Source organism: Dendrobates tinctorius, unplaced genomic scaffold, assembly GCF_039654945.1.
Source record: "Dendrobates tinctorius isolate UK_male_01 unplaced genomic scaffold, ASM3965494v1 ptg000103l, whole genome shotgun sequence".
In the NCBI taxonomy this organism is placed as follows: Eukaryota; Metazoa; Chordata; class Amphibia; order Anura; family Dendrobatidae; genus Dendrobates; species Dendrobates tinctorius.
In genome coordinates, this window is record NW_027361771.1 from 43060552 (window position 1) to 43086853 (window position 26302).

A 26302-nucleotide genomic window follows, 5' to 3' on the forward strand; every position below is an offset into this window, starting at 1 on the left:
CGGTGGAACGTCACATGCGAATTTTAAAGTGCTCCTCGGGGCTCCGCCGTGTACTCCTGTGTCCGCACGAAAAGTAAGCTCCCAGCCGTGGCAGTATCTCTCTCAAAATCGGGACTGTCTCGCTGGGAGGTATGAATGCTCCCCACCATACACCTTGTACACGTATGGCACCGCATACATCATACACACACGGTTCCGCTTTTTATGCCTCATACACACGGCTCCGTTCTGTACACCTTGCACACACACACTGCTCAACTCAGTACACACATGGCTCCACTCCGCAAACCTCGTACACATGCGGTTCCGCTCCACACACCTTGCACACACGCAGCTCCGCTCCATACACACACGTGGGGCTCAGCTCCGTACACGTGCGGCTCCGCTCAGTACACCTCACACACTCGCGGCTCTGCTCCGTACACCTCATACACACACACACACACACACACACACACACACACACACACACGGCTCCGCTCCGTACACCTTGTACACACACACACGTCTCTGCTATATCCACCCTGTAAACCCTCCCTGACCCCACACAAACTTCACCTCATCCAGGACGATGAGAACCAGCACAGACAGCAGAGTCCTGCATAAACCAAGGGCTGATACTGGGTACTGGGGGAACATTATACTGTGTATGGGGGGGATGGCGGTACTGGGGGAACATTATACTGTGTGGGGGATGGCAGTACTGTGGGAATATTATACTGTGTGAATATTATACTGTGTGGGGGTGACGGTAGTGGGGAACATTATACTTTATGATACTGTGGGAACATTAAACTGTATGTGGGGACGTGATACTGTGGGAAAATTATACTGTATGTGGGGACAGGAAAGGGACATTGCAATATGTGTTTTGTTACTTCCTGTTTTCCATACTTGGGTCACATGTACAAGGAACAAAATGCTATGATTCTTAGAAAGTGACAACAAAAAAGCACCAAGATAGTCTCAGCTCTGAAAAGGTTACTGCCCCCTCTGCCCAGTAATGGGGAATCTCCAGCAACTACCTCCACATGCAGAGCCACACTCCACATAGAGAATAATGGAGCCTCCAGCACCGACCTCCACCCGCAGAGCCGCACTCCACAGAGAATAATGGGGCCTCCAGCACCGACCTCCACCCGCAGAGCCACACTCCACATAGAGAATAATGGAGCCTCCAGCATTGACCTCCACCCGCAGAGCCACACTCCACATAGAGAATAATGCAGCCTCCAGCACCTACCTCCACCCGCAGAGCCCCACTCCACAGAGAATAATGGAGCCTCCAGCACCGACCTCCACCCGCAGAGCCGCACTCCACAGAGAATAATGGAGCCTCCAGCACCTACCTCCACCCCGAGCCGCACTCCACATTGAGAATAATGGAGCCTCCAGCACCGACCTCCACCCGCAGAGCCACAGTCCACATAGAGAATAATGGAGCCTCCAGCACCGACCTCCACCCGCAGAGCCGCACTCCACATAGAGAATAATGGAGCCTCCAGCACCGACCTCCACCCGCAGAGCCGCACTCCACATACATGGCTGCTCTCAGTGCTCAGCGCACAGGACCTGTGATGAGGTCACAGGAGGGGAGGAGACAGGGGTCACATGATCGCAGGCCCTGACACCTTACCTCCTGTGATCTCATCACAAGCCTTTGCACGCTACCAGCAGCATCAGCGTTCACGCTACTTGTAGATGCTGCTGGTAGCAGAGCACATAATGCCGCCCCCACGGTCACTCACTTTTAGGTGGGGAGAAGATGGAGTGCCATTGCAGCAGCCAGCAGGAATGTGGTGGGGGCCCCCTTAGAAGCTCTTGTGGTGGGGGCCCCGGGGCTGAAGCCCCGCCTGCCCTGCCTATAATCCAGCCCTGCGTATACCCTTTGGCGGCACCTGAGCTTCAAGCATTAATGGAGTATATTGATGAAAATCTGGCCAAAGGCTTCATACGTCCTTCTTCCTCACCAGCAGGGGCACCTATATTTTTTGTAAAAAAGAAGGATGGGACCCCGAGACCCTGTGTTGACTATCGGGAACTTAATAAGGTAACCATACGAAACAGTTACCCTTTGCCTCTGATTCCCGAATTACTGGAAAGAGTCCGCCATGCTAAAGTGTTCTCTAAACTGGATCTTCGTGGGGCTTATAATTTGGTGCGTATTCGTCCAGGGGATGAGTGGAAGACAGCATTCAGATGCCGGTATGGACACCTTGAATATCTTGTGATGCCCTTCGGGCTTTCTAACGCCCCTGCAACGTTTCAACACCTTGCTAACGACATTTTCAGAGATTTTTTGGACCAGTTTGTGGTGATCTATTTGGACGATATACTCATCTTTTCTGACTCTCTACAGGAACATGAAATACATGTCAAGACTGTTTTAAGACGTCTGAAAGAGAACCATATGTATATTAAGCCAGAGAAATGCGAGTTCCATCGTTCTGAGATACAGTTCTTAGGTTATATCATCTCTCCCCAGGGGATGAACATGGAATCCGGTAAGATTCAGGCTATCCTTGACTGGCCAGTACCCAAGAACGTTAAGGAGGTCCAACGTTTTATTGGTTTTGCAAATTTCTACAGACGCTTTATTCGAAATTTTTCTGATATTGTCCTTCCCATTACTTCCTTGACAAAGAAGGAAAAGCCCTTTAAGTGGTCATCACAGGCTCAAGAAGCTTTCGATGGGCTTAAGATCTGTTTCACCTCAGCACCACTGTTGATACACCCAGATCCAACACTTTCTTTCATTGTGGAGGTGGACGCTTTCGATAATGCTTTGGGGGCTATTCTCTCTCAAAGAACTGGAGAGAAGGGTCTGCTACATCCTTGTGCTTTCTTTTCCCATAGACTAACCTCAGCAGAGAAGAATTACGATGTGGGAGACAAGGAATTGCTGGCTATTATTGCGGCTTTCAAAGAATGGAGACATCTGCAAGGAGCTGCACAACAGATCATAGTGCTAACTGACCATCGCAATTTAGAGTTCCTTAGATCCGCTAGATGTCTTTCTCCTCATCAGGCTCGTTGGAGCTTATTTTTAAACCAATTTAACGTTGCTATCTCGTACCGTCCAGGTTCTCGTAATGGGAAGGCTGATGCTTTATCCCGAATCCATGCTGCGGATTCCGTACCTGGAGCCCCACCCAAGACCATTCTATCTGATGCCAATTTCATCGGAGTTATCCACGATCAGGACTTGTGGAAGGAGTGCAGGGAGGCTTATGACGGTGATGTATTTCTGGCCAACCCACCTGTGGATATTAATCTTGTCTTTAAGGATGGCATGTGGTTCAGAGATCGACGTATCTACGTCCCTGAGGTCGTCCGCCTGCAGATCCTCAAGTTGGTACATGACTCCAAGTTGGCTGGTCACAGGGGGGGTACAGAAGACACAGGAGTTCCTGAGCAGATTCTTCTGGTGGCCAACTTGCCTCAAAGATACCAAGGACTATGTTCTCTCTTGCGAGGTATGTGCTTGTTACAAGACTCCTCATGTGGCACCTACGGGTCTTCTACAACCATTACCTGTTCCGTCTCGCCCTTGGGGGGTCTATATCAATGGACTTTATCGTGGAGCTGCCCACATCGGGGGGCATGAATACAATCATGGTGGTAGTTGATCGCCTGACCAAAGCTGCTCATTTTGTTCCGTGCATCGGCCTCCCCTCAGCTAAAGATACAGTGAACTTGGTCATACAGAATGTCTTTCGGTTGCATGGGGTCCCGGATGAGATCATCTCTGACCGGGGAGTACAGTTCACTTCAAGATTCTGGAAGGGGTTTTGCTCTGCACTCAATATTAAGGTCTGTCTCTCTTCCGCTTACCATCCCCAGACAAATGGTCAGACTGAACGGACCAATCAGACGCTGGAACAATATCTAAGATGCTATGTCAGCCATCTCCAGGATGATTGGTTGGAGTTGCTGCCGTTAGCCGTATTTTCATATAACAATCCTCAGAGCGCCTCCACTAAATTTACACCTTTCTTTGCCAATCTGGGTTATCATCCGTGTATCTTACCTAGGTCTCCAATTAATTCTCCGGTCCCAGCAGTAGAGGAAAGGCTGACTGCGATGAGGCAAAATCTGGAAGTTCTGAAGGAATCCCTGACCACAGCTCAAGAACGTTATAAGAGATCGGCTGATAGATTCCGTAAACCTGCACCCATGTTCAAGGTAGGAGATTCCGTGTGGTTAGCAACTAAGAATCTGAAGTTAAACGTTCCTTCACAGAAACTTGGACAGAAATTCATTGGCCCTTTCAAGATCAACGGTATTGTGAGCTCTGTGGCCTGCCGGCTGAAGCTGCCTAGGACTGTGAAGGTACACCCAGTTTTTCATGTATCTTTTCTAAAGCCTGTATCTCCTAATACCTTTCAGGGACATGTTGTGCCACCTCCGCAGCCTGTGGTGATTGATGAGCAAGAACAATTTGTGGTGGAGGAAATTATTGATTCCAGGATTCGCAGGAATCGGCTCCAATATCTGATAAGATGGCAGGGATATTTCCCTGAGGAATATCCCAACAGAAGAATGCCCAACAGAAGATTTCTCGTTTTCATCGGAGATTCCCTGAGAAACCAGGTCCAGGATCGTCCTGAGGCCGCTTCTAAGGAGGGAGTAATGTCAGGACTCTGAACATTTTTTACCCTTTTGCATTACTGCCCTTTTCCAAGATGGTGTCTTTGGTCTCATGTGCATTGTGTCCTCCTGCTATAAAACTCCACCCCAGCCTTCAGTCTGTGCTTGAGTATTCTGCCTTGCATCCAGCTCCTGACCTCGGATTGCTCCCTGGCCATATACCGGCTCCTGTGAACCTGTGTGGTGATCCTGCTACTCTGCTCTGAGTTCCTGCTGCATTCTCCAGTAACGTTCACTTCCATCTGCATTTGCTGGACATGTAAGCTGTTGCTGCTCTGCAAGAGCCTGAGACTATTTTCCAGGCCTCCCTGGTCAAGCCAAGATAGATAAACTTAGAAGGCAGTTCAAATCCTATCTGTGTTTGGACTGAGACAAGGATTTATTCGTGTCAAGTATCCTCAAGAATAACTGTGCTTCATGGACTTTTCGCTTGATTGCATTTTCCTCTGAAGTTCCTATAGACTGCTAAGCTGCGTCTTATATTTACACCAAGTGTTGTGGACTTGAGCTTCTTTCTGCATCCATTTGTATCACCGTGTGTTAATATAGACTTTACCACTTCTAAAGCTGTGTCCTGTAGTCACCTTGTTCCATGCACAGAGTCTCTTGAGTTATCCCCTATATTTATTACACATACTCAGATTGGGCCAGGGTTACTAGTGGGGTACCACAGGGTTCTGTATTGGGCCCCCTACTATTTAATATATTTATTAATGATCTAGTGGATGGCTTACACAGTAAAATATCAGTATTTGCAGATGATACAAAACTATGTAAGGTAGTTAACACAAAGGAGGACAGTTTGCAACTACAGACAGATTTGAGTAAATTGGAGAATTGGGCTGAAAAATGGCAAATGAGGTTTAACACAGATAAGTGTAAGGTTATGCACATGGGAAGGAGAAACAGATGCTATAATTACTTACTAAATGGGAAACTGCTGGGGAAATCACACATGGAAAAAGACTTAGGCATCTTAGTTAATAAGAAGCTAAATTAGAGTGCCCAGTGTCAGGCAGCTGCCACCAAAGCAAATAGGGTCATGGGATGCATTAGAAGAGGTCTGGGGACACGAGATGAAAACATAATTCTCCCTCTGTACAAATCACTCGTCAGACCACACTTGGAGTATTGTGTGCAATTTTGGACGCCGGTGCTCAAGAAAGACATTACTGAACTTGAAAGGGTTCAAAGGCGGGCTACTAAAATGATAAATGGAGTTGGTTCACTACAATACCCAGAAAGGTTATCAAAATTAGGTCTATTTACTCTAGAAAAGAGAAGACTTAGGGGAGACCTAATATATATGTACAAGTATATCAGAGGGCAATACAGAGATCTCTCCAATGAACTGTTTGTACCAAGGACTGTGACAAGAACAAGGGGGCATTCTCTTCGTTTGGAGGAAAGACAATTTCTGCACCAGCATAGAAGAGGGTTCTTCATGGTAAGAGCAGTGAGGCTCTGGAATTCTCTTCCTGAGGAAGTGGTGATGGCCAACTCACTGAATGAATTTAAGAAAGGAATGGATGCTTTTCTTGTGAGTAACAGTATAGAAGTTTACGAATAACATAATATTATAGGTAGATGGTTGACCCAGCTTAGGGGAAGGAATTTTTTTCCCTATGGAGAAAATTGGCTTCTACTCTGTGGGTTTTTTGCCTTCCCCAGGATCAACAATGCAGAACAGCTACACTAAAAATAGGCTGAACTAGATGGACATAAGGTCTTCCTTCAGCCTTCAAAACTATGTTAACTATGTATAAAATTTGGGGCATTTTCCAAAGTCGCTTTAAATGTGATGAAGACCCTTAAAAAAAAAAAAAAAAAAAAAAAATGTATTGAGAAATTTGTTTTAACCCCTCTAACACCCTAACAAAAAAAAAATAAAAAAATTGATTTGGATGTAAAGTAGACATGTGGGAAATGCTATTTATTTAGGCTATGTGAACACGTAGATTTTGGAAAAATCTGCAGGTAAATTCTCAGGTCAAAAGACCTGCGGTTTACCTGCGGATTTGCCTGTGGTTTAGCCCTGTGGTTTCACACCTCTACAATGGAGAAGTTGTGAAACCGCTGCGGATTCCGCACAAAGAATTGACATGCTGCGGATTTGAACCAGCAGCAAATCCGCAGCATGTGCACAGCGTTTTTCAGTTTACCATTGAAAACAATGGTACTGTACAACGCAGCTTAATCTGCTGTGGACCCACAGGGATCTGCGGATCCACAGCAGAATCTGCACCGTGTGCACATAGCCTTACCATTTTGTGTGATTTAACTCTCTGGTTTAAGGGCATAAAAATTAAAAGCTTGACAACTATGAAATTGTCAAAATGTTCCGATATTTTCATAAATAAATGCAAAAAAGCATCATGTTAAGTTTACTACTATTAGAGTACTGTACAATGCATCACGAAAAAAAACACCAAAAAAAAAACCCCACAGTGTCTGAATCACGGGGATTCGGTGAAGCGTTCCACAGTTATTACCTCCAAAGAAGGTGAAAAACAGGCTTGGGAGGGGGTTAAGGGATTAACAAAAAATAAAAACTTGAGTGAACGGTGCAGTTACTAAAAAAATTGGCACATCTGAATAACACAGCTGCAACTCCGAGGAAAAAAAATTAAAAGATGCCCTTGGGCACCAGCTGTCATAGCGTATTGAGAAAAGGCCCAGTGCTTCTAGATAAATCCTGTATGTAGCCCAAGATTTCAAAAAATTATTCTAAGGCCACAACCATTACTGTGGCTCACTAGATTCAAGCAATGTGCAAACTAAAATTTGACTTAATTTGCTTCTTTTATTTTAGTCCTTGATAGTCAAACATCACAAACCACAATACTAAATTATAGAAGCACTTATTAAAAAGTTTCCGGAAGTCCTCAGCATTGCAGACATGGAGTGCACATCTGCCTGGATGTGGTGACCAGTAGGTATCTCACTAGGTGGTACTAGGGTGAGTGGACACTCATTTTAAAAATAGGTGTGGGTTCCTGAAGTGGGACCTGCATCTAATATTTGCCCAGAAAAAGGTATCATTCTAAGCTAAGAAAAATGTGACTCTTGTGAATTTAGCAGTTACGGTAACTTACCAGGGATAATAACTACAGGTATTCCCTCCTCTTCGCACTCCTGCTCAACCATCATACAAGTCTCTTCATCCTCTGCTGTGGCCTCACCTGTAACTTCAGTGAGATCTGAAACCTGAAAAAAGAAAAATAAACTAAAAAAAAAAAAAAAAAAATATAACGTGGTTGCATAAATATGAACACCATTAACCTAATACATTGTTGAAGTATCCTTTGAGTTTATGACAACATTCAGACTTTATGGATTGAAGTCTCACAGCATGGCACAACTTAAATTGGCAATCTTTGATCACTCTTCCTTGCAGTAATGCTCCAAATCTGTCAAATTCCGTGGTCATCTCCTGCGCACGGCGTACTCCTCAGGTCACCCACACCCCATGTTTATTGGATTCTGGCCTGGGCCAGTCCAATTTGATCTTTTGGTGAGGCCACTCTTTTGTCAATTTGGAGGTATACCCAGGTTAATTGTCGTGCTGAAAGATGAAATTCTTCTGGATCTTCAGCTTTTTAGTAGAGGCCTGAAGGTATTGATGCAAAATTGACTTATACTTGGACTTACTTATAATTCCCATCACTTTAACTAAGGCCCCAGTTACAGCTTCCAAAAAAAAAAAAATGCCCAAAAGCAAAATGCTACCCCCACTATGCTTCACTGTGGGTATGTGGTGTTCTTTCGGTGAAGTTCAGTGTTGGCTTTGCCCAAAAAAATACCATGGTCTCATCAGATCATAAATTTTCCCACATGCTCTTGGCAGACGATGTAGGTTTTGACAAAACAGACAAAAGTTGTATTTTTTATTTCTTTTGTAAGAAAAAGCTCTGGTCTTGCCCCAACAGGCCAGACATCTGAAGAATAAAGGGAAATTGTAGTCACATGCAATACACAACCAGTATTTACTGTAGCTTCTTTAGTGTTACTGTAGGACTCTTGGCAGACTATTTTTCTTCTGGTCTTTTCATCAATTTTTGAGGGACATCCAGTTCTTGGTCACTGTTGTGTCAAATTTAAGACATTCCCTGATGACCATCTTTACCGTGTTCCAAGTTAGATGTAATGCCTTTTTGTACCCTTCTGACTGGTAACCATGAGATCCCTTTTCTGTGTTGTAAGCTGTTTACAGCCCATAGCTTTTGCTATAAAATGCAACTAAGAAAATGTCAGGAAAACCCTACCAGGACAGCTAAACTTTATATGAGGTAAATCAGAATAACTGTAATTGATGACGGATGTGTACTGACTACTATTTATCATGAGTGTAAGGGTATGTGCGCATGTAAGCGTTTTTTTTTTTGCGTTTAAGCTTAAAAAACGCTTACAAAAAGCATCCCATTCATTTAATTAATTCCGCATTTTTGGTGCATATTGATGCATTTTTTCTGCGAAAAAATGCATTGCGGTAAAAAAACGCAGCATGCTCATTAATTTCGCAAAAAAATCCAAATTTATAACTATATTCTATGAGTCTGGGGATGCTACGGAAAAAAAGGCATAAGAAACGCACAAAAAAATCGCGCGTTTCCTGGGAAGGAGTCCGGTTTTTAGTCAGGAATTTTCTGCATACGTGGGTACATAGCCTAAATGTGATCGGCTAATTCTGAACACAACTACATCACCAATTTTAAGCGGGCACTCAATTATGCAACCACAGTATTTTAGCCATTTTTATTTTCTCCCTAAAAATTAATTTCACTCTGTTTCTAAATTTTCTGTTTCTTAACATGAGTGTGCAGGCTTTGTGCCCCTTGTAAATACGGTACATACACATAGTACTTTCCAAAGTTTTTAGACAGGTGTGGAAAAATGCTAGAAAGAATTCTTTAAAAATAAACTAACACATGGAGACAGAAGAATTTGTGAAAGACTACTGTTCTGTCTCCGACATAATTAATGTCTGTTTTGATAACATACAGAAATCATTGTATGTATAGAATTTTCAGATTTCCATAGTTTAATGTTTTTGGCTCAATCTAGTGGCCAAAGTCATAACTGCATGTTATTATGCATTGTATTTCCTGTATTCTTTCCCTCCAATTCCCAATGTATTCTGGGTAAGTCTGCAAAGTACCATGGTCTATTCCAGCCCCCTTTTTCTCTTCAGTCTGCCATTTTCTATCAAGTCTGAATACTGGAAGCACCTCATCCCTTTTCTCCCACCGCGTTAGCATCGCCGGTAGGTGACATGTTCCCTCTATATATTCCTTTCTCCCACATTAGTCAACTTAGTTAGTTCCACTGCTCAGCTATCAGTGCAGACATGTATCTTGCATATGTATTCTTATGAACTTACCACTGATTGTGTTCATGTATTTTTGTTGTAGTTTCACCATCTATATACCTACGTTCAATAAACCACAGATTCAACTACAGCCTCCCTTATTGGACCCCTGTATAGCGGTTTAGCTGCTTGTTAAGCTATATGAATTCCGTTCATTTAGCTTAAGACAGGACAGTGAAACGGCGGCTCTCCAGCTAGTGGGAATACAGAAAGAAGCGCTTTCCATCTTGCAGGACCGCAGTGAACAGCGGCTCTGCAGCGAGTGGAACTCAGAGATAGAGTCTTCATCCATCTTGCAGGAACTAGTAAACTGCAGAAATCCATCTAGTGAGATTCAAGTCACCGGCTACACAGAGACTAATACAGCTACAGCAATCTCTGCACAGCCAAGCATCCCTCTAAGACACCATGTCCCACATATCACACAGGACAAAATCTGCTACATCTGTATCCATCAGCAGCGCGGTCGCCATTGCCCGTGCAAATGCGGAAGCTGCCAAAATGTGAGCACGCTATGCTGAAGAGATGCAGCTTAAATTAGAGAAGGCATGTGTGGATGCTGCCTTAGAGAGCCTAGCAGTAAAAAGAGAGGCTGCTGCAGCACTAGCAGAGGCAGGTGCACTAGAAGCCACGCACAACCCTGAGCTGCTTAGCCGTAGCAGTGCGTCAAGTCTGAAGTTGCCGCTGCAAGATTCACCACAATGCACATCTCAATATGTTAATGAACTTCCTAATCCAAACCTATACCCAAGATCACGACGCATCCAGTGAAACGAGCGAGAGTCATCATGAGGCTCAACTCCAGGAAAACGTGGAGCAAAGCAACTCTGCTAATGTCTACCTTGCCCCTCACCAGGTAACCAACGTGAATCACCTTGCTGACACACCGCACGTCAGACTGAAACAATATGACACCGGCTGGCGCCAGCCTGAGGATACTAACAGGTATGAACGCACCTCACATCACTATCAGGGTGACCCATCACCAGTATACTCTGCTGACAACCGGTTCACATCAGAACATGCTAGGATCTTCACACGACGTGATATGGTTACTAAGGGACTCATGAAATTCACTGACCACGCTGAAGGTTACAGAGCTTGGAAAGCTTCCTTCCAAAATGTTACTAGAGACTTGGGGCTGGAACACAGGGAAGAGATAGACCTCTTTGCCAAATACCTAGGAGAAGAGTCAGTCAAACACGCAGTAAGGATCAGAGACATTAATATAAACCACCCTCAAATAGGCCTTAAAGAGGTCTGGAAGAGGCTAGATGAGTGTTACGGCTCTGAAGAAGTAATAGAGAGCCATGTTCAAAAGAATCGATGACTTTCCTAAAATATTTAGCAAAGGTCTCCCAAAACTTAGAGAGCTAGGTGACCTGCTACAGGAGGTCCTAGTTGCCAAATGTGAAGGTGACCTACCAGGGACTTGCATACCTCGACAGCCAAAGGTGTTAATCCTATAGTCCAAAAGTTGCCCTACAATCTACAGGAGAGGTGGCTCACACGTGGTTCCACGTACAAATACAAACACAGTGTTTCATTCCCTCCCTTTTCCGTTTTTGTAGACTTCATACATGAACAAGCGACAATCAGAAATGATCCCAGCTTTGACTTTGCAATGTCATATGCCACACCACCAGCTGCAAACCCATGCAGAACATCTGTGGCTGTGCACAAGACTAACATTTCTTCTCCAAGTTCCAATTACAGGTCTGCTGGCCACTCTCAGAGGCAAAAGGTACAAGAACCTGACAAGCAGTGCCCGCTCCATCAGAAGCTTCATCCTCTCCTGAAATGCAGAACCTTCAGAGGAAAATCTATGCCGGAACACAGAAGCTTCCTGAAAGAGAACGGTATCTGCTACAAGTGCTGCTCATCCACCAATCATCTCGCTAAGGATTGTAAGGTCAGTGTAAAATGCACAGAATGTGGTACCACAGATCACAACACTGCCCTACACCCTGACCCAGCTCCATGGAGTGCACAGAACACGCCAGCTGACAGTGAGCATGGCGGGGAGGAAAGGAGCACTGATGCAGCTATGCCAGAGATCACTTCACAATGTACTGAAGTCTGTAAAGGTACAATAGACAGTAGGTCTTGTTCAAAAATATGCCTCGTCAGAGTGTACCCAAAGGGCCATAGAGACAAAGCTGTGAGACTGTATGCTATCTTGGATGATCAAAGTAATCGATCCCTGGCTAGATCAACATTCTTTGACCTATTCAACATTAAAGGACCAAGCACTCCTTACTCATTAAAGACATGTGCAGGTACTGTGATAACAGCGGGCAGGAAAGCCACTGACTACCAAATTGAGTCCTTAGACGGAAAATTCTGCCTGCCACTACCTACAATCATCGAGTGTAATCAGATCCCAGACAACAGGTCTGAAATCCCTACACCAAATGTGGCAATCCATCATGCTCACTTAAAACGCATAGCACACTTTATATCGCAACTCAACCCTCAGGCACAGATAATACTGCTGTTGGGAAGAGATGAGGTTCATAAAGTGAGAAGTCTTATCAATGGACTCCACAATGCTCCCTATGCCCAATGGCTAGACCTAGAATGGGTCATAATAGGAAACGTATGCTTGGGACACATGCACGCCCCATCTTCTGTGACAAGTATGCCAACAAATACATTGGAGAAAGAACGCCTATCTCTGTTTCAAACTTGCAACAATGAAATCCATGTCAAGGAGCTACCACACAGCATCCAACTACCCAATCATTTAATAGACTTTACTCATGACAGCAGTACGACGTCAGGAAGCTATGATGATCAGTTGGGGTGCACTGTCTTCCAAAGAACTATGCAAGACAACCAAGTAGCAATGTCGGTAGAGGACAAGTTGTTGTTAGAGGTAATGGACAAGGGACTCGTAAAAGAGGAGACCAACAGCTGGGTCGCACCTCTTCCCTTCAGAACCCACAGACCACGTCTACCAAACAGAGATCAGGCATTCAAACGTTTCCCCTCTCTCAAACATAATCTGCAGAAGAAACCAGAGATGAAAGATCACTTCTCCTTCATGTTAAAGATATTTTAGAACTGCCATGCAGAACTAGCTCCCACTCTCAAAGACTCTGAAGAATGCTGGTTCCTACCCATGTTTGGAGTATACCATCGTAAGAAACTGGGCCAGATTAGAGTGGTGTTCAACTCCAATGCTAAGTTTGATGAGGTCTCCCTAAATGATGTTCTACTGACAGGACCAGACCTCAATAACAAACTACTGGGAGTACTTATGAACTTCCGTAAGGATTCCATTGCCTTCATCGCTGACATCCAGCAAATGTTCCATTGTTTCCTTGTGAGAGAGAAAGACAGGAACTTCCTAAGATTCTTCTGGTACAGAGACAATGATCCTACCAAAGAGGTCACAGAGTACCGCATGAGAGTGCACATCTTCGGCAATAGCCCTTCTCCTGCAGTCGCCATCTATGGACTCAAAAGTTCAGCTCAAGAAGGAGCAACAGAATATGGATCAGAAGTCAGACAATTCATAGAAAAAGACTTATGTTGATGACTGTCTGAAAGCCATGCCTTCAAATGAGACTGCCATCAGTCTTCTCAGGAGAGCCAAAGAGATGCTTGCTTGCTCCAAACTAAGGCTTCACAAAATAGCCTCAAACAGCCAAGAACTCATGAAAGCATTCCCTGCACAAGACTTGTGTAACGGTGTCAGAGACCTGGACCTGGGGTCAGACCCCACACCAATGCAAAGCAGCCACGGGCTTCTCTGGAATCTACAGTCAGACACCTTCACCTATCAGGTCAGCCAGGAAGAAAAGCCTTTCACACGCAGAGGTGTCCTGTCTACCATCAACAGCCTGTACGATCCCTTAGGTTTTGCAGCTCCTGTTACTATACAAGGCAAAGCCATACTAAGATACTTAACTAAGGAGACTTCTGACTGGGATGCACCTCTGCCACCTGACAAGAGAATCCAGTGGGAAGTATGGAAGAACTCTTTAGCAGCCTTCTCCAACCTGAATGTGTAAAGGCCATACACCCCTGTACTATCTACAGAGATACAGAGCCAAAGACTGTATGTATTTGCAGATGCTTCTGTCAAAGCAATTGCTGCTGTTGACTATCTCAAAACTGTGGACTCCAAATGTCAGAGCCACATCGGATTCATTATGGGAAAGGCCAAAATTGCTCCACAACCAGAGCACACCGTACCAAGGTTAGAACTTTGTGCTGCAGTCTTAGTCGTCGAGTTAGCAGAGTTCATCGCATCTGAGATGGATATCGACCTGACACAAGCCAAGTTCCACTCAGACAGCAAAATAGTCCTGGGATACATCCACAATGAAACCAGGCGATTCTACGTTTATGTCAGCAACAGAGTGCTACGAATTAGGAGATCAGTTCATCCAAAACAGTGGCATTACATTCCCACGGACCAAAACCCTGCAGATCATGCAACTTGAGCAGTTGACGCAAGTCGACTAGAGAGCACAACAGGGCTCTCAGGACCAAAACTATTGTACACTGAGGAACGTTGTCCAGACACCTTTGAACTTGTGAGAGAGGACTCAGGTGCTGAAATCCGCCCTCAGGTGTCTAAACTTCATACAAAGACTCCAACTACTCTTCTCACCCAGAAAACAGGACTATCCAGTGCCCCTCCAGGAGGATTCGACGCTAAAGACCTCTACAACCGCCAATGGAGACAGGTACAAAGTCTTGCCAATACATTCTGGGACAGGTGGCGCAAACAGTATTTGTATACCCTGCAGCCACGGACGAAGTAGCAATCTACCAGGCCTGATCTGAGGATTGGTGACCTCGTCCTTGTGAAAGACTGTCAGGCCCATCAAAACCAGTGGCCACTTGGTCTAGTGACTGCTACATTCCCGAGTAAAGATGGTAATGTCCGCAAAGTCGAACTCAGGATGGCCAAAGGAGATGGACCTAAGACATTCCCAGACCAGTGACTGAGCTGGTCCTATTGTTGTCTTCAGAGGATAGGAATAGTGGCATCCGTTCAATGCCAGACGGGGAGTGTTCTGTCTCCGACCTAATTAATGACTCCTGAACTGTCTATTTTGATAACATACAGCAATCATTGTATGTATAGAATGTTCAGATTTCCATAGTTTAATGTTTAGTGTTTTTGGCTCCATCTAGTGGCCAAAGTCATAACTGCATGTTATTATGCATTGTATTTCCTGTATTCTTTCCCTCCAATTCCCAATGTATTCTGGGTAAGTTTGCAAAGTACCATAGTCTGTTCCAGCCCCCTTTTTCTCTTCAGTCTGCTATTTTCTATCAAGTCTGCATACTGGAAGCACCTCATCCCTTTTCTCCCCTGCGTTAGGATCGCCGGTAGGTGACATGTTCCTTTCTCCCACATTAGTCAGCTTAGTTAGTTCCCCTGCTCAGCTATCAGTGCAGACATGTATCTTGAATATGTATTCTTATGAACTTACCACTGATTGTGTTCATGTATTTTTGTTGTAGTTTCACCATCTATATACACCTACGTTCAATAAACCACAGAATCAACTACAGTCTCCCTTACTGGACCCCTGTATAGCGGTTTAACTGCTTGTTAAGCTATATGAATCCTGTTCATTTAGCTGAGGACAGGACAACTAAATCCACAGAAGATACAGTGAAGGAAATAATTATTTGATCTCTTGCTGATTTTGTAAGTTTTCCCACTTACAAAGACATGAACAGTCTATATTTTAAGGGTAGGTTAATTTTAACATTGAGAGATAGAATATCAAAAATAAAACCAGAAAATCATATTGTATAAATTATATAAATTTTTATTTGCATTTGATATATATGGGTATTAGCATCCCTAATGATATTTTATTCACAATAGGACTCAATTTCACAACATATTTTGCAGAATCTTGTCTTTTTAATTAACAGGGAAACAGGAGTCATCAGTGATTCTAAATCATTTGTATATTGTAATTGTAAGCCCTAGCTTGGGAGGAGCAGGGCATATGTATGTCTTTGAGGACATTATAAAATGTACATTGCCTTTTTTTTTTTACCCTGTGTATTCTGGTATAGAGTGAAGCCTAATAGCATTACTTTATAAATTAATTAGTAAGGCTGTGTGCAAACGTAGTTTTTGGTGCTGCGGATCTGGAAAAATCCGCAGGTAAATTCTCAGTAACAAATAGGTAATAGACATATGTGGAGGCCAAAAAGCAACGATTTATGATGGCCGTAAAGGTGGTCAATAATATAAATCATATATCATGATCCACATAATTGAAACAGGACAAATACAGGACAACTGCACATTAACTAGAAATAACCAAAAAAGGAAGCAGTCAAAGATCCATAAAACAACAATATTTATTGAAAATACTTATAAATATAGACACACGGTATATGGAAAAGGAGGAACAGCATATAAACAAACACAATGGTCCCTAGGGCCAGCTATGCTGCAAACACCCCATCAGGTAAATAGTATGCAGAACTAGACATTATAGCCAGTGATAAGTCAGGGGCACATAATTACATGTAATATAGCAAGAGGTGTGTATAACATCATCATGTAGCAAGTGCTACTGCCCTTAATGAAAGATGTTCCCTGACAAAGTAAAAGGTACAGGGTCTTTCAGAAAATTGTGCACTGAACACATCATAGCAACAATATAGAGAACCGCACAACCATACCTGGGAAGCAGTGATGCAGCAAGGTCGGTCCTGTCCCCGACGCGCGTTTCGGAGCCAAACAGGCTCCTTCCTCAGGGGGCGTGGAGAGTGGCGCAACCATCAGGTTTATATAACGCGCCCGCCATAAGTCATCAAAATGCGCAACCGCCCATCATCAGCCAGCTGGATCAGTGCTGCGGCGAAACCGGAAACACGCGGGCCCACGTGATCCAGCACACCGGGCAAGGATTTCAGGTCGCCACCGGGTAGACCTATTATATCTGGCCGAGGGAATTTTTTTGAGAACATCAACAAATGGATTGACCATCATCTTCAGCCGCTGGTGTCCAGCCTCCCATCTTTCCTCAAGGACACTGGAGATCTATTGCAGAAGGTCGATGGACTCTGTATGGAGAGTGATTCTCTTCTAGTTTCTACTGATGTTGAGTCCCTATATACCAACATAAAGCACACTGATGGCCTACGCCCCCTGAGGAAGGAGCCTGTTTGGCTCCGAAACGTGCGTCGGGGACAGGACCGACCTTGCTGCATCACTGCTTCTCAGGTATGGTTGTGCGGTTCTCTATATTGTTGCTATGATGTGTTCAGTGCACAATTTTCTGAAAGACCCTGTACCTTTTACTTTGTCAGGGAACATCTTTCATTAAGGGCAGTAGCACTTGCTACATGATGATGTTATACACACCTCTTGCTATATTACATGTAATTATGTGCCCCTGACTTATCACTGGCTATAATGTCTAGTTCTGCATACTATTTACCTGATGGGGTGTTCGCAGCATAGCTGGCCCTAGGGACCATTGTGTTTGTTTATATGCTGTTCCTCCTTTTCCATATACCGTGTGTCTATATTTATAAGTATTTTCAATAAATATTGTTATTTTATGGATCTTTGACTGCTTCCTTTTTTTGGTTATTTCTAGGTAAATTCTCAGGTCAAAAGACCTGCGGTTTACCTGCGGATTAGCCTGCGGTTTCACACCTCTACAATGGAGAAGGTGTGAAACCGCTGCGGATTCCGCACAAAGAATTGACATGCTGCGGATTTGAACCCGCAGCAAATCCGCGCGGAAAAATCAGCAGCATGTGCACAGCGTTTTTTAGTTTACCATTGAAAACAATGGTACTGTACAACACAGCTAAATCTGCTGACCGGCAGAGCCTGAAACGCTGCAGATCCGCAGCAGAATCTGCAACGTATGCACATGGCCTAACAGTGTTTATACAAATAAAAACAAGTGCCGTAATTTTCGGACTAAGACGCACTCCAAATTTTCAGAAGGAAAATAGGGGGAAAAAAATTAATGCGTCAAATGGGGGTTCGTCTTACACTCCGAATTCTGCTTACCAGAGGAAATCAGTAGCGCTGGTGGAGCGTGGTCACAGGGGGTGCTCGGTGGCCCGACGATACTCCCATCTCAGACTGGTGTGGCAGGTTCTGCGGTGCAGGGCTCGGCTGACATTTTCTGAAAGCCTGGAGCTCCCGCACATACATTGCTGTGAAGCTGTGGCCTCCAAGAAATCTCATCTCAGGCTGATACAGCAGGTTCGCTGGTGCTCAGTGGTGTGTGGGCTCTGCCGACATTTTGTGAAAGCTCGGAGCCCCATATATCCACACTGCTGCGATGCGATGGCCTCCAGGAAAATGGCCACCAGGTCAGCACAAGCCCAGATTGAGATCTCGGCACTGAGATCTCATCTCCCGAGATCTCAGGACGAGATTTTATTGCCGAGATCTCAATCTGCGCATGCGCCGCTTCCGGCAGCCATTTGCCGTGTCCTTTCGACAGCCGCGGTGACTTGAGCATTTGTTTCGAGCTGGAAAATACTCGATTGGGACATGAGCGTTCTCTGATAACACCCTTACCCAGCACGCTCACTCATCACTAGTTAAGATATTAGACCCTTGGTATGTTAAGGGGAAAGGTAACTTTGCCAGGCAGCATTAATGAGCAATGGGAAATACTGTTTTGTTCTATGATGTAACCTTGTTATGCTGCATAATCTTCTATATAAAAAAGCAAAAAAAAAAAAATTAACACTATTCTCCAAATTTCTGTCCTCCTGATGTGGAAGCTGAGCATGCACACCCCCAAATCCGTTCCATTCACAACTTTTGTTTTTATAGAAATACCCTTTAAATTTAAGATATGCAATGACATGGCATTGAATGCTTTTTTATGAAGGAGAAAAAAATTCAAACAAACAGTGCAACACAAGATGTATCTACCTTATGATCCTGTCCGAAACTATGATTTTCCTCTAGATTTTCCTGGGTAGACATGGCAAAGGGAGACCTCATATTGGTTCCATCTGTAGGACACACAGTTTCTGAATACATGATGTATTTGTGATTATCAGATGATGGAAATATCTGGGTATCCCTCCAAAACATAAAAAAAGCCTTCTCCTACCTAGTAATGAGAGGGGATGGTGATCCTCCATGATGAAATACTTGTACAGATCCTGGTGTTCTTCTATATACTCCCACTCCTCCATGGAGAAATGGACGGTGACATCATCACATCTTATAGGAACCTGACACACAATGATAGTGTAGCTCAAAATAAAGGGCATGGTACCTGCAATAATCCTCATTAATCACATCACATAAAATTATGTCATACCATCACAGTAAGTGTATGAAACAGGCTCCGGAACTGAGCCTGCAACATAACCATCAGATGCAGACTGTTATACAGCCAGCACCTACCAGTAAGCTCCAATTCCTGCTTTTTAACCAATGAAATGCCGCTGTTCGGAGCAGGGGCTTGCTGAAGTCCCACATGGCTGCCATGTTGGTCCTCCTATGAAGCACTGTCTTTGGCTGGGCTATACAAGAGTGCCGCAATACTGAAATATTGCAGTATATAGTGTAAGCAAATAAGCGACTGCAGCTTCAAGAACCCCAAGAGTTGAAACACAAGAAAATACTTTTTTGTGTTGCTGCACTTCCCACAATACAATGCAATAAAAAGCCATTAAAAGTCCTCATTCAGCTCCATTAATGCATTAAAAAAGTTTTTGGGTCTCAGAAAATAATGACAAAAAAAAAAAAAAAAAAAAAATCTTTTTACAAAGTTCAGAATTGTATTTACAATTACAAATATATTATATACATTTATAAGAAAAGTACCCTTATGAGTTTGGTATTGCTGTACCTGTAACACAATGAATGCTGTACAAGCAAAAGTACAAAACTTCCACTAGTCCCATAAAAATTAATCCCTTATAACTATACATAAAGCTCAATGGGTCGTCCGCTAACCTGCATTGGTTGTCCTATGGTCGGCACAACATTGGTAAAGTGTGTCAGCTGATGCACCGTGCAGATTGGAGATTGCTAAAGGCATTGTAAAGGATGGCACCAGAGAAATCACGCAGAATCCCTCCGCTGCCACCACATGTGATAAACTCGCATTTTGTCACCCCGCCTGACATCACTATTATATAGCTCCAGTCTGGTAACGGGATTATATTGGGCAAGAAACCAGCCCCAGTTGCATGGAACATTAAACTGAGAAATGGAGGTGGGGATTCATAGATCAGACATCAGTGGGCAAACCAACGTTTAAATTATATATTTAAATCGCCTTAAGTGCACACTAGACATTACACTGTATAAACAATGGTTACACATATACAATGGTCACGTATGCAAATACAGATAGTGATAGGAAAAAAGTTATAAGAATAGATGCCACTTATTGGGTAATGTTAGATTATGGGTGTGCTGGGCCGCAAGAGGGCATAGGCTGCCAGCTGTCGAAGAGGACAGCATGCATAAAAGAGAAACTACATGGCCTTGCACTAGCCTAGATCCCCTTCGAGTCACTACCCTCCTGTCCTCTGGGCTGAACCTAATCTCCTCCCCTTGTCTCTGGAGCTAAAACTCCAAAACCCATGAAAGATCATTATTCCTTTCTGGATGGTCCAAGGGCGGCGGTTCTGGCGCCATCGGATCCAGTCAAGCCCCTGCTACGCGTGGGGACCAAACCAGCCTTCGCTAGCTGGTTTATACTAGATGTTGTATGTATCCACATAGCCCGTATGCTATAACAGGTCGAGACCCAGATGGGTGTTCGCCATGTTACAGGGATCTCAGAAATATACACGATGTACGCCTAGAACGTATAGTATCTCCATAACGCTTTATGGAATCATAGCTGTTTCAACAAAGCAGTTTAGCTGCATGGTATCTACAAAGCAAGCAAGCCTTTTCTTCTGAGTTTAGCGGGTCAAGGTGCGAGATCTGTTACTCACAGCCTTTGAGGCTTGGCCAATCTCCTGCAGCTAGCTACACACTGAAGGGGGTCTAGATGTGTTCAGTTACAGCTGCATGCTGAAGGAGGAGGGGGGGGGGGGTTATAATCCCATGCCACATAGGATACAAACGATTGGCATGAAATTATATCTCCAATATTCTTTACAGGCATCATCACTCAGGCCGCAAGTCTTGTGTAGAAGATTGAGGACAGAAAGTGCAGCTGATGGCCATGGGCATAATCGCAATAGTCTATTGGTTTACGGATGAGAGTCTTCATTAAACCTAATAAATGCAGCGATCCTGCACTGAATCAAGTACCCAATGTAAAATTCTGCTAATATGGATTTTAACCATGGTAATCAGTACCGTAGAACGATCTGACCTACATATTCTGTAGCAGTATGTCACAACGGTTCAGTCATCATACAGACATATTAACTCCTGTGTTACTACTTAATGTTTCAGTATTCCCAGCAGCGCTCACCTCTCCAGTCAGAAGCTCAATCATCTTGTTGGTGAGGTCCAGGATCTTCTGATCACTGTTCTTCACAGATATTAAGGAGTCAGGTGGAGGCTCTATGATGGGGCCCTGGATTCTGCTCCATCCTTTAGTATGACCAGATGTCTTCTTCACAACAATATAATCCTTCAAGAAAAGCTGAACATCACTATGCAGGAAATCAGACACTCATTTCAGTAAGTTAGGTGGAGTCTCAATGATGGAACTCTCCCAAGGACATTCCCAGAATCACATACCTTCCAGGATTTTAATTTTGTTCCAACGCAAAAGCTATGTCAGGTGACATTAATATAAGTTCACCCTTACCTCTCCAGTCAGCAGGTAGATAATCTCTAAGGTGATGTTGAATATTGTTTCAGTTATCTTTATTCTTTCCTTGTCCATCCTCTGTGGATCAGTTACATCAAGAGCCAGTGTCTTGTGTAGGGAATCATATGGAGACTATACTGTAGGAGTGTTACCTGTAAAAAGAGGAATGGTTATACATTTTCATATTAGTTGTAATGAATAAGGAAGTATATACTGCTCAAAAAAAAATAAAGGGAACACTAAGATACCACATCGTAGATATTACTGAATGAAATATCGCAGCTGCAAATCTTTATTCATTATATAGTGGCATGCGTTGAGAACAAGAAAACATAAAAACGATCAATGTAAATAAAAATTAATATCTCAGAGGTCTGAATTTGGAAGGATACTCAAAATCAAAAGTGGAAAATCAAATTACAGGCTGATCCAACTTCAGTGGAAATGCCTCAAGACAAGGAAATGATGCTCAGTAGTGTGTGTGGCCTCCACGTACCTGTTTGACCTCCCTACGACACCTGGCTATGCTCCTGATGAGTCGGCGGATGTTGTCATGAGGGATCTCCTCCCAGACGCCAACTCCTGGACAGTCTGTGGTGCAATGTGACGTTGGTGGATGGAGCAAGATATGATGTCCCAGATGTGTTCAATCGGAATCAGGTCTGGAGAACAGGCGGGCTAGTCCATAGCTTCAATGCCTTCATCTTGCAGGAACTGCTGACACACTCCAGCCACGAGGTCTGGCATTGTCCTGCATTAGGAGGAACCCAGGGCCAACCGCACCAGCATATGGTCTCACAAGGGGTCTGAGGATCTCATCTCGGTACCTAATTGCAGTCAGCCTACCTCTGGCGAGCACATGGAGGGCTGTGCGGCCCTCCAAAGAAATGCCACCCCACACCATTACTGACACACGTGCTCAGTGTGAACCGGCTTTCATCTGTGAAGAGCACAGGGCGCGAGTTGTGAATTTGCCAATCCTGGTGTTCTGTGGCAAATGCCAAGCGTCCTGCACGGTGTTGGGCTGTGAGCACAACCCCCATCTATGGACGTCGGGCACTCAGACCATCCTCATGGAGTCGGTTTCCAACCATTTGTGCAGACATATGCACATTTGTGGCCTGCTGGACGTCATTTTGCAGGGCTCTGGCAGTGCTCCTCCTGTTCCTCCTTGCAAAAAGGATGAGGTAGCGGTCCTGCTGCTGGGTTGTTGCCCTCCTACAGCCCCCTCCATGTCTCCTGGTTTACTGCCCTGCCTCCTGGTAGTGCCTCCAGTCTCTGGACACTACGCTGGCAGACACAGCAAACCTTCTCGCTACAGCTCGCATTGATGTGCCATCCTGGATGAGCTGCACCTGAGCCACTTGTGTGGGTTGTAGAGTTCGTCTCATGCTACCACGAGTGTGAAAGCACAATCAACATTCAAATGTGACCAAAACATCAGCCAGAAAGCATTGGTACCGAGATGTGGTCTGTGGTCCCCACCTGCAGAACCACTCCTTTATTGAGGGTGTCTTGATAATTGCTAATAATTTCCATCTGTTGTCTATTCCATTTGCACAACAGCATGTGAAATTCAGTGTTGCTTCGTAAGTGGACAGTTTGATTTAGCAGAAGTTTGATTTACTTCGAGTTATATTCTGTTTAAGTGTTCCCTTTATTTTTTTTGAGCAGTGTATTAAGAAACAATCTTATCAATGGTGCCAATGAGCAAGAAAAAAAAATCATTTCTTTAAATAGAACTTCATTAACCCCTTCACCCAGAAGCCTGTTTTCACCTTCCTGACCAGGCCAAATTGTACATTTCTGACCAGTGTCAATTTATGTGGTAATAACTCTGCAACGCTTCAAAGTGTCCCAATCATTCGGAGACTGTTTTTTCGAGACACATTATACTTAAGGTTAGTGGTAAATTTACCGTATATACTCGTGTATAAGCCGACACGTGTATAAGACGACCCCCCTAATTTTGCCATAAAAAAACTGGGAAAACTTTTTGACTCGCGTATAAGCCTAGGGTGGAAAATGAAGCAACTACTGGTAAATTTCAAAGATAAAAATAGATACCAATAAAAGTAAAATTAATTGAGACATCAGTAGGTTAAAAGTTTTGGAACATCCATATTGAATCAGGAGCCCCATGTAATGCTCCATACAGTTCATGATGGGCCCCATAAGATGCTCCATACAAAATACACCCCATATAATGCTGCACAAAGGTTAATAATGGCCCCATAAGATGCTCCATAGAATACCGTATATACTCGAATATAAGTCGAGATTTTCAGCCCAAAAAATTGGGCTGAAAGTCCCCCTCTCGTCTTATATTCGAGTCATATAGAAAGGGGGTCAGAGGGGAAAGGGGGTCAGAGGGGAAAGGGGGTCAGAGGGGAAAGGGGGTCAGAGGGGAAAGGGGGTCAGAGGGGAAAGGGGGTCAGAGGGGAAAGGGGGTCAGAGGGGAAAGGGGGTCAGAGGGGAAAGGGGGTCAGAGGGGAAAGGGGGTCAGAGGGGAAAGGGGGTCAGAGGGGAAAGGGGGTCAGAGGGGAAAGGGGGTCAGAGGGGAAAGGGGGTCAGAGGGGAAAGGGGGTCAGAGGGGAAAGGGGGTCAGAGGGGAAAGGGGGTCAGAGGGGAAAGGGGGTCAGAGGGGAAAGGGGGTCAGAGGGGAAAGGGGGTCAGAGGGGAAAGGGGGTCAGAGGGGAAAGGGGGTCAGAGGGGAAAGGGGGTCAGAGGGGAAAGGGGGTCAGAGGGGAAAGGGGGTCAGAGGGGAAAGGGGGTCAGAGGGGAAAGGGGGTCAGAGGGGAAAGGGGGTCAGAGGGGAAAGGGGGTCAGAGGGGAAAGGGGGTCAGAGGGGAAAGGGGGTCAGAGGGGAAAGGGGGTCAGAGGGGAAAGGGGGTCAGAGGGGAAAGGGGGTCAGAGGGGAAAGGGGGTCAGAGGGGAAAGGGGGTCAGAGGGGAAAGGGGGGGTGGGGGTGTCAGGTCATACTTACCCGTCCTGACGCTGTCTCTTGAGCCCCCAGCTTCTCCCCGTGCTCTCTCTTCCTGCCTTCAGCGGTCACGTGGTGCCGCTCATTAAAACTCATGAATATGCGCATATTAATGAGCGGTATCACAAGACCGCTGAATGCAGGAAGAGAGAGCGCGGAGAAGCTGGGGACTCAAGCGACAGTGTCAGGACGGGTAAGTATAGCGATACTCACCTGTCCTGCGTCCATGGCTGCTTGCTGCTGTCTGTCATCGGTCAGTGACTTCAGACAGCAGAGGGCGCGGTGACGTGATTAGTGCGCGCTGCGCCCCCTGCAGTCTGAACGTCACTGACTGATGACGTGCAGATAGCGGTGAGCAGCCATGGACGCAGGACACTTGAGTATCTCAGGTGCCAGCAGTGACACCAGCACCTGACACCCAGCGACGGAGAGGTGAGTATGTCATTTTTTTTATTTTTACATGCAGCAGCAGCATGGGGGCAGCATCTATGGAGCTATTTATGGGGGCAGCAAATGAGGGAACAATCTATGGAGCTATTTATGGGGGCAGCAAATGAGGGAACAATCTATGGAGCTTCTTCTGAGGACAGCATATGAGGGAACAATCTATGGAGCTATTTATGGGGGCAGCATATGAGGGAACAATCTATGGAGCTTCTTCTGGGGACACCATATGGGGGAATAATCTATGGAGCATTTCCCACCCTAGACTTATACTCGAGTCAATAAGTTCTCCCAGTTTTTTGTGGCAAAATTAGGGGGGGTCGACTTATACTCGGATCGACTTATACTCGAGTATATACGGTAATATGCCCCATATAATGCTCTATAAAGGTTATGGCCCCTGTCACGTGCCCCGTCCTATGTGATGCAGCCCGCAGGCCGGTAACTAATACAATAAGACAAGGGAATAAGAAAAACCTAGGTAACAATAACAATGGTGGCCCTGCGATAGGGAACGGGGAAGTGGAGACCTCCTGCACTCCCCTGAGTCAGTGTCTCTACACTCCTAACGTTCCCTAGGCCAGTTCCGCACCGGGCGCCGATCAGGAACCTAAAAACCCTGACTCGCCCTGCACCTAAACCCTCACTAGGGAATTGGTCGGTGCGGAAACTAATCCCACCACTGCACTAAACACACATAAGGAAAAGTGACAAAACAGGGGAACAACACTTAGCTTTGCTCTGTTGCTTACGCTCCCAGCAACAGAGCCCACCACCTGCGTGCATCTTTTCCTCCACCGAGTCCAACATCTGGGTGCACTGTCCAGGAACGGAGTCCAGCACCTGAGTGCAGCTGTCCAGAAACGGGGTTCAGCACCTGAGTGCAGCTTCAGCAAAAGAGTCCAGCAACTGAGTGCAGCTCTACACCATAGCTGCCACTCCCCACCAAGCTTTGCAAGAATTCTTCACTGACACCATAGCTGCCACTCCAGCATGCCTTCCACAAACTCCTCGCTGACACCATAGCTGCCACTCCAGGACTCTGAGTTGTCCTGGACTATTCTCAGCACCATAGTGCAGCCTTGG

At 45.0% G+C, this 26302-nt stretch overlaps 1 protein-coding gene across 5 annotated transcripts in view; it reads right to left on the minus strand.

Moving 5' to 3' along the window:
• Nucleotides 1–26302, minus strand: part of LOC141100109 (uncharacterized) — a 49285-nt gene that overhangs the window by 21362 nt on the left and 1621 nt on the right. For 4 of the 5 annotated variants that reach the window (XM_073588346.1, XM_073588348.1, XM_073588345.1 and 1 more), the window contains 5 exons: nucleotides 21787–21941; nucleotides 21445–21606; nucleotides 19108–19231; nucleotides 18924–19024; nucleotides 7746–7857 (listed from right to left, as the gene is read on the minus strand). In XM_073588346.1, the coding sequence (XP_073444447.1) occupies nucleotides 7746–7857; nucleotides 18924–19024; nucleotides 19108–19231; nucleotides 21445–21606; nucleotides 21787–21864 (577 nt within the window). In that variant the 5' untranslated portion in view covers nucleotides 21865–21941. The remainder of the gene's footprint in view (nucleotides 1–7745; nucleotides 7858–18923; nucleotides 19025–19107; nucleotides 19232–21444; nucleotides 21607–21786; nucleotides 21942–26302) is intronic. The other variant, XM_073588349.1, reaches the window with a different exon arrangement.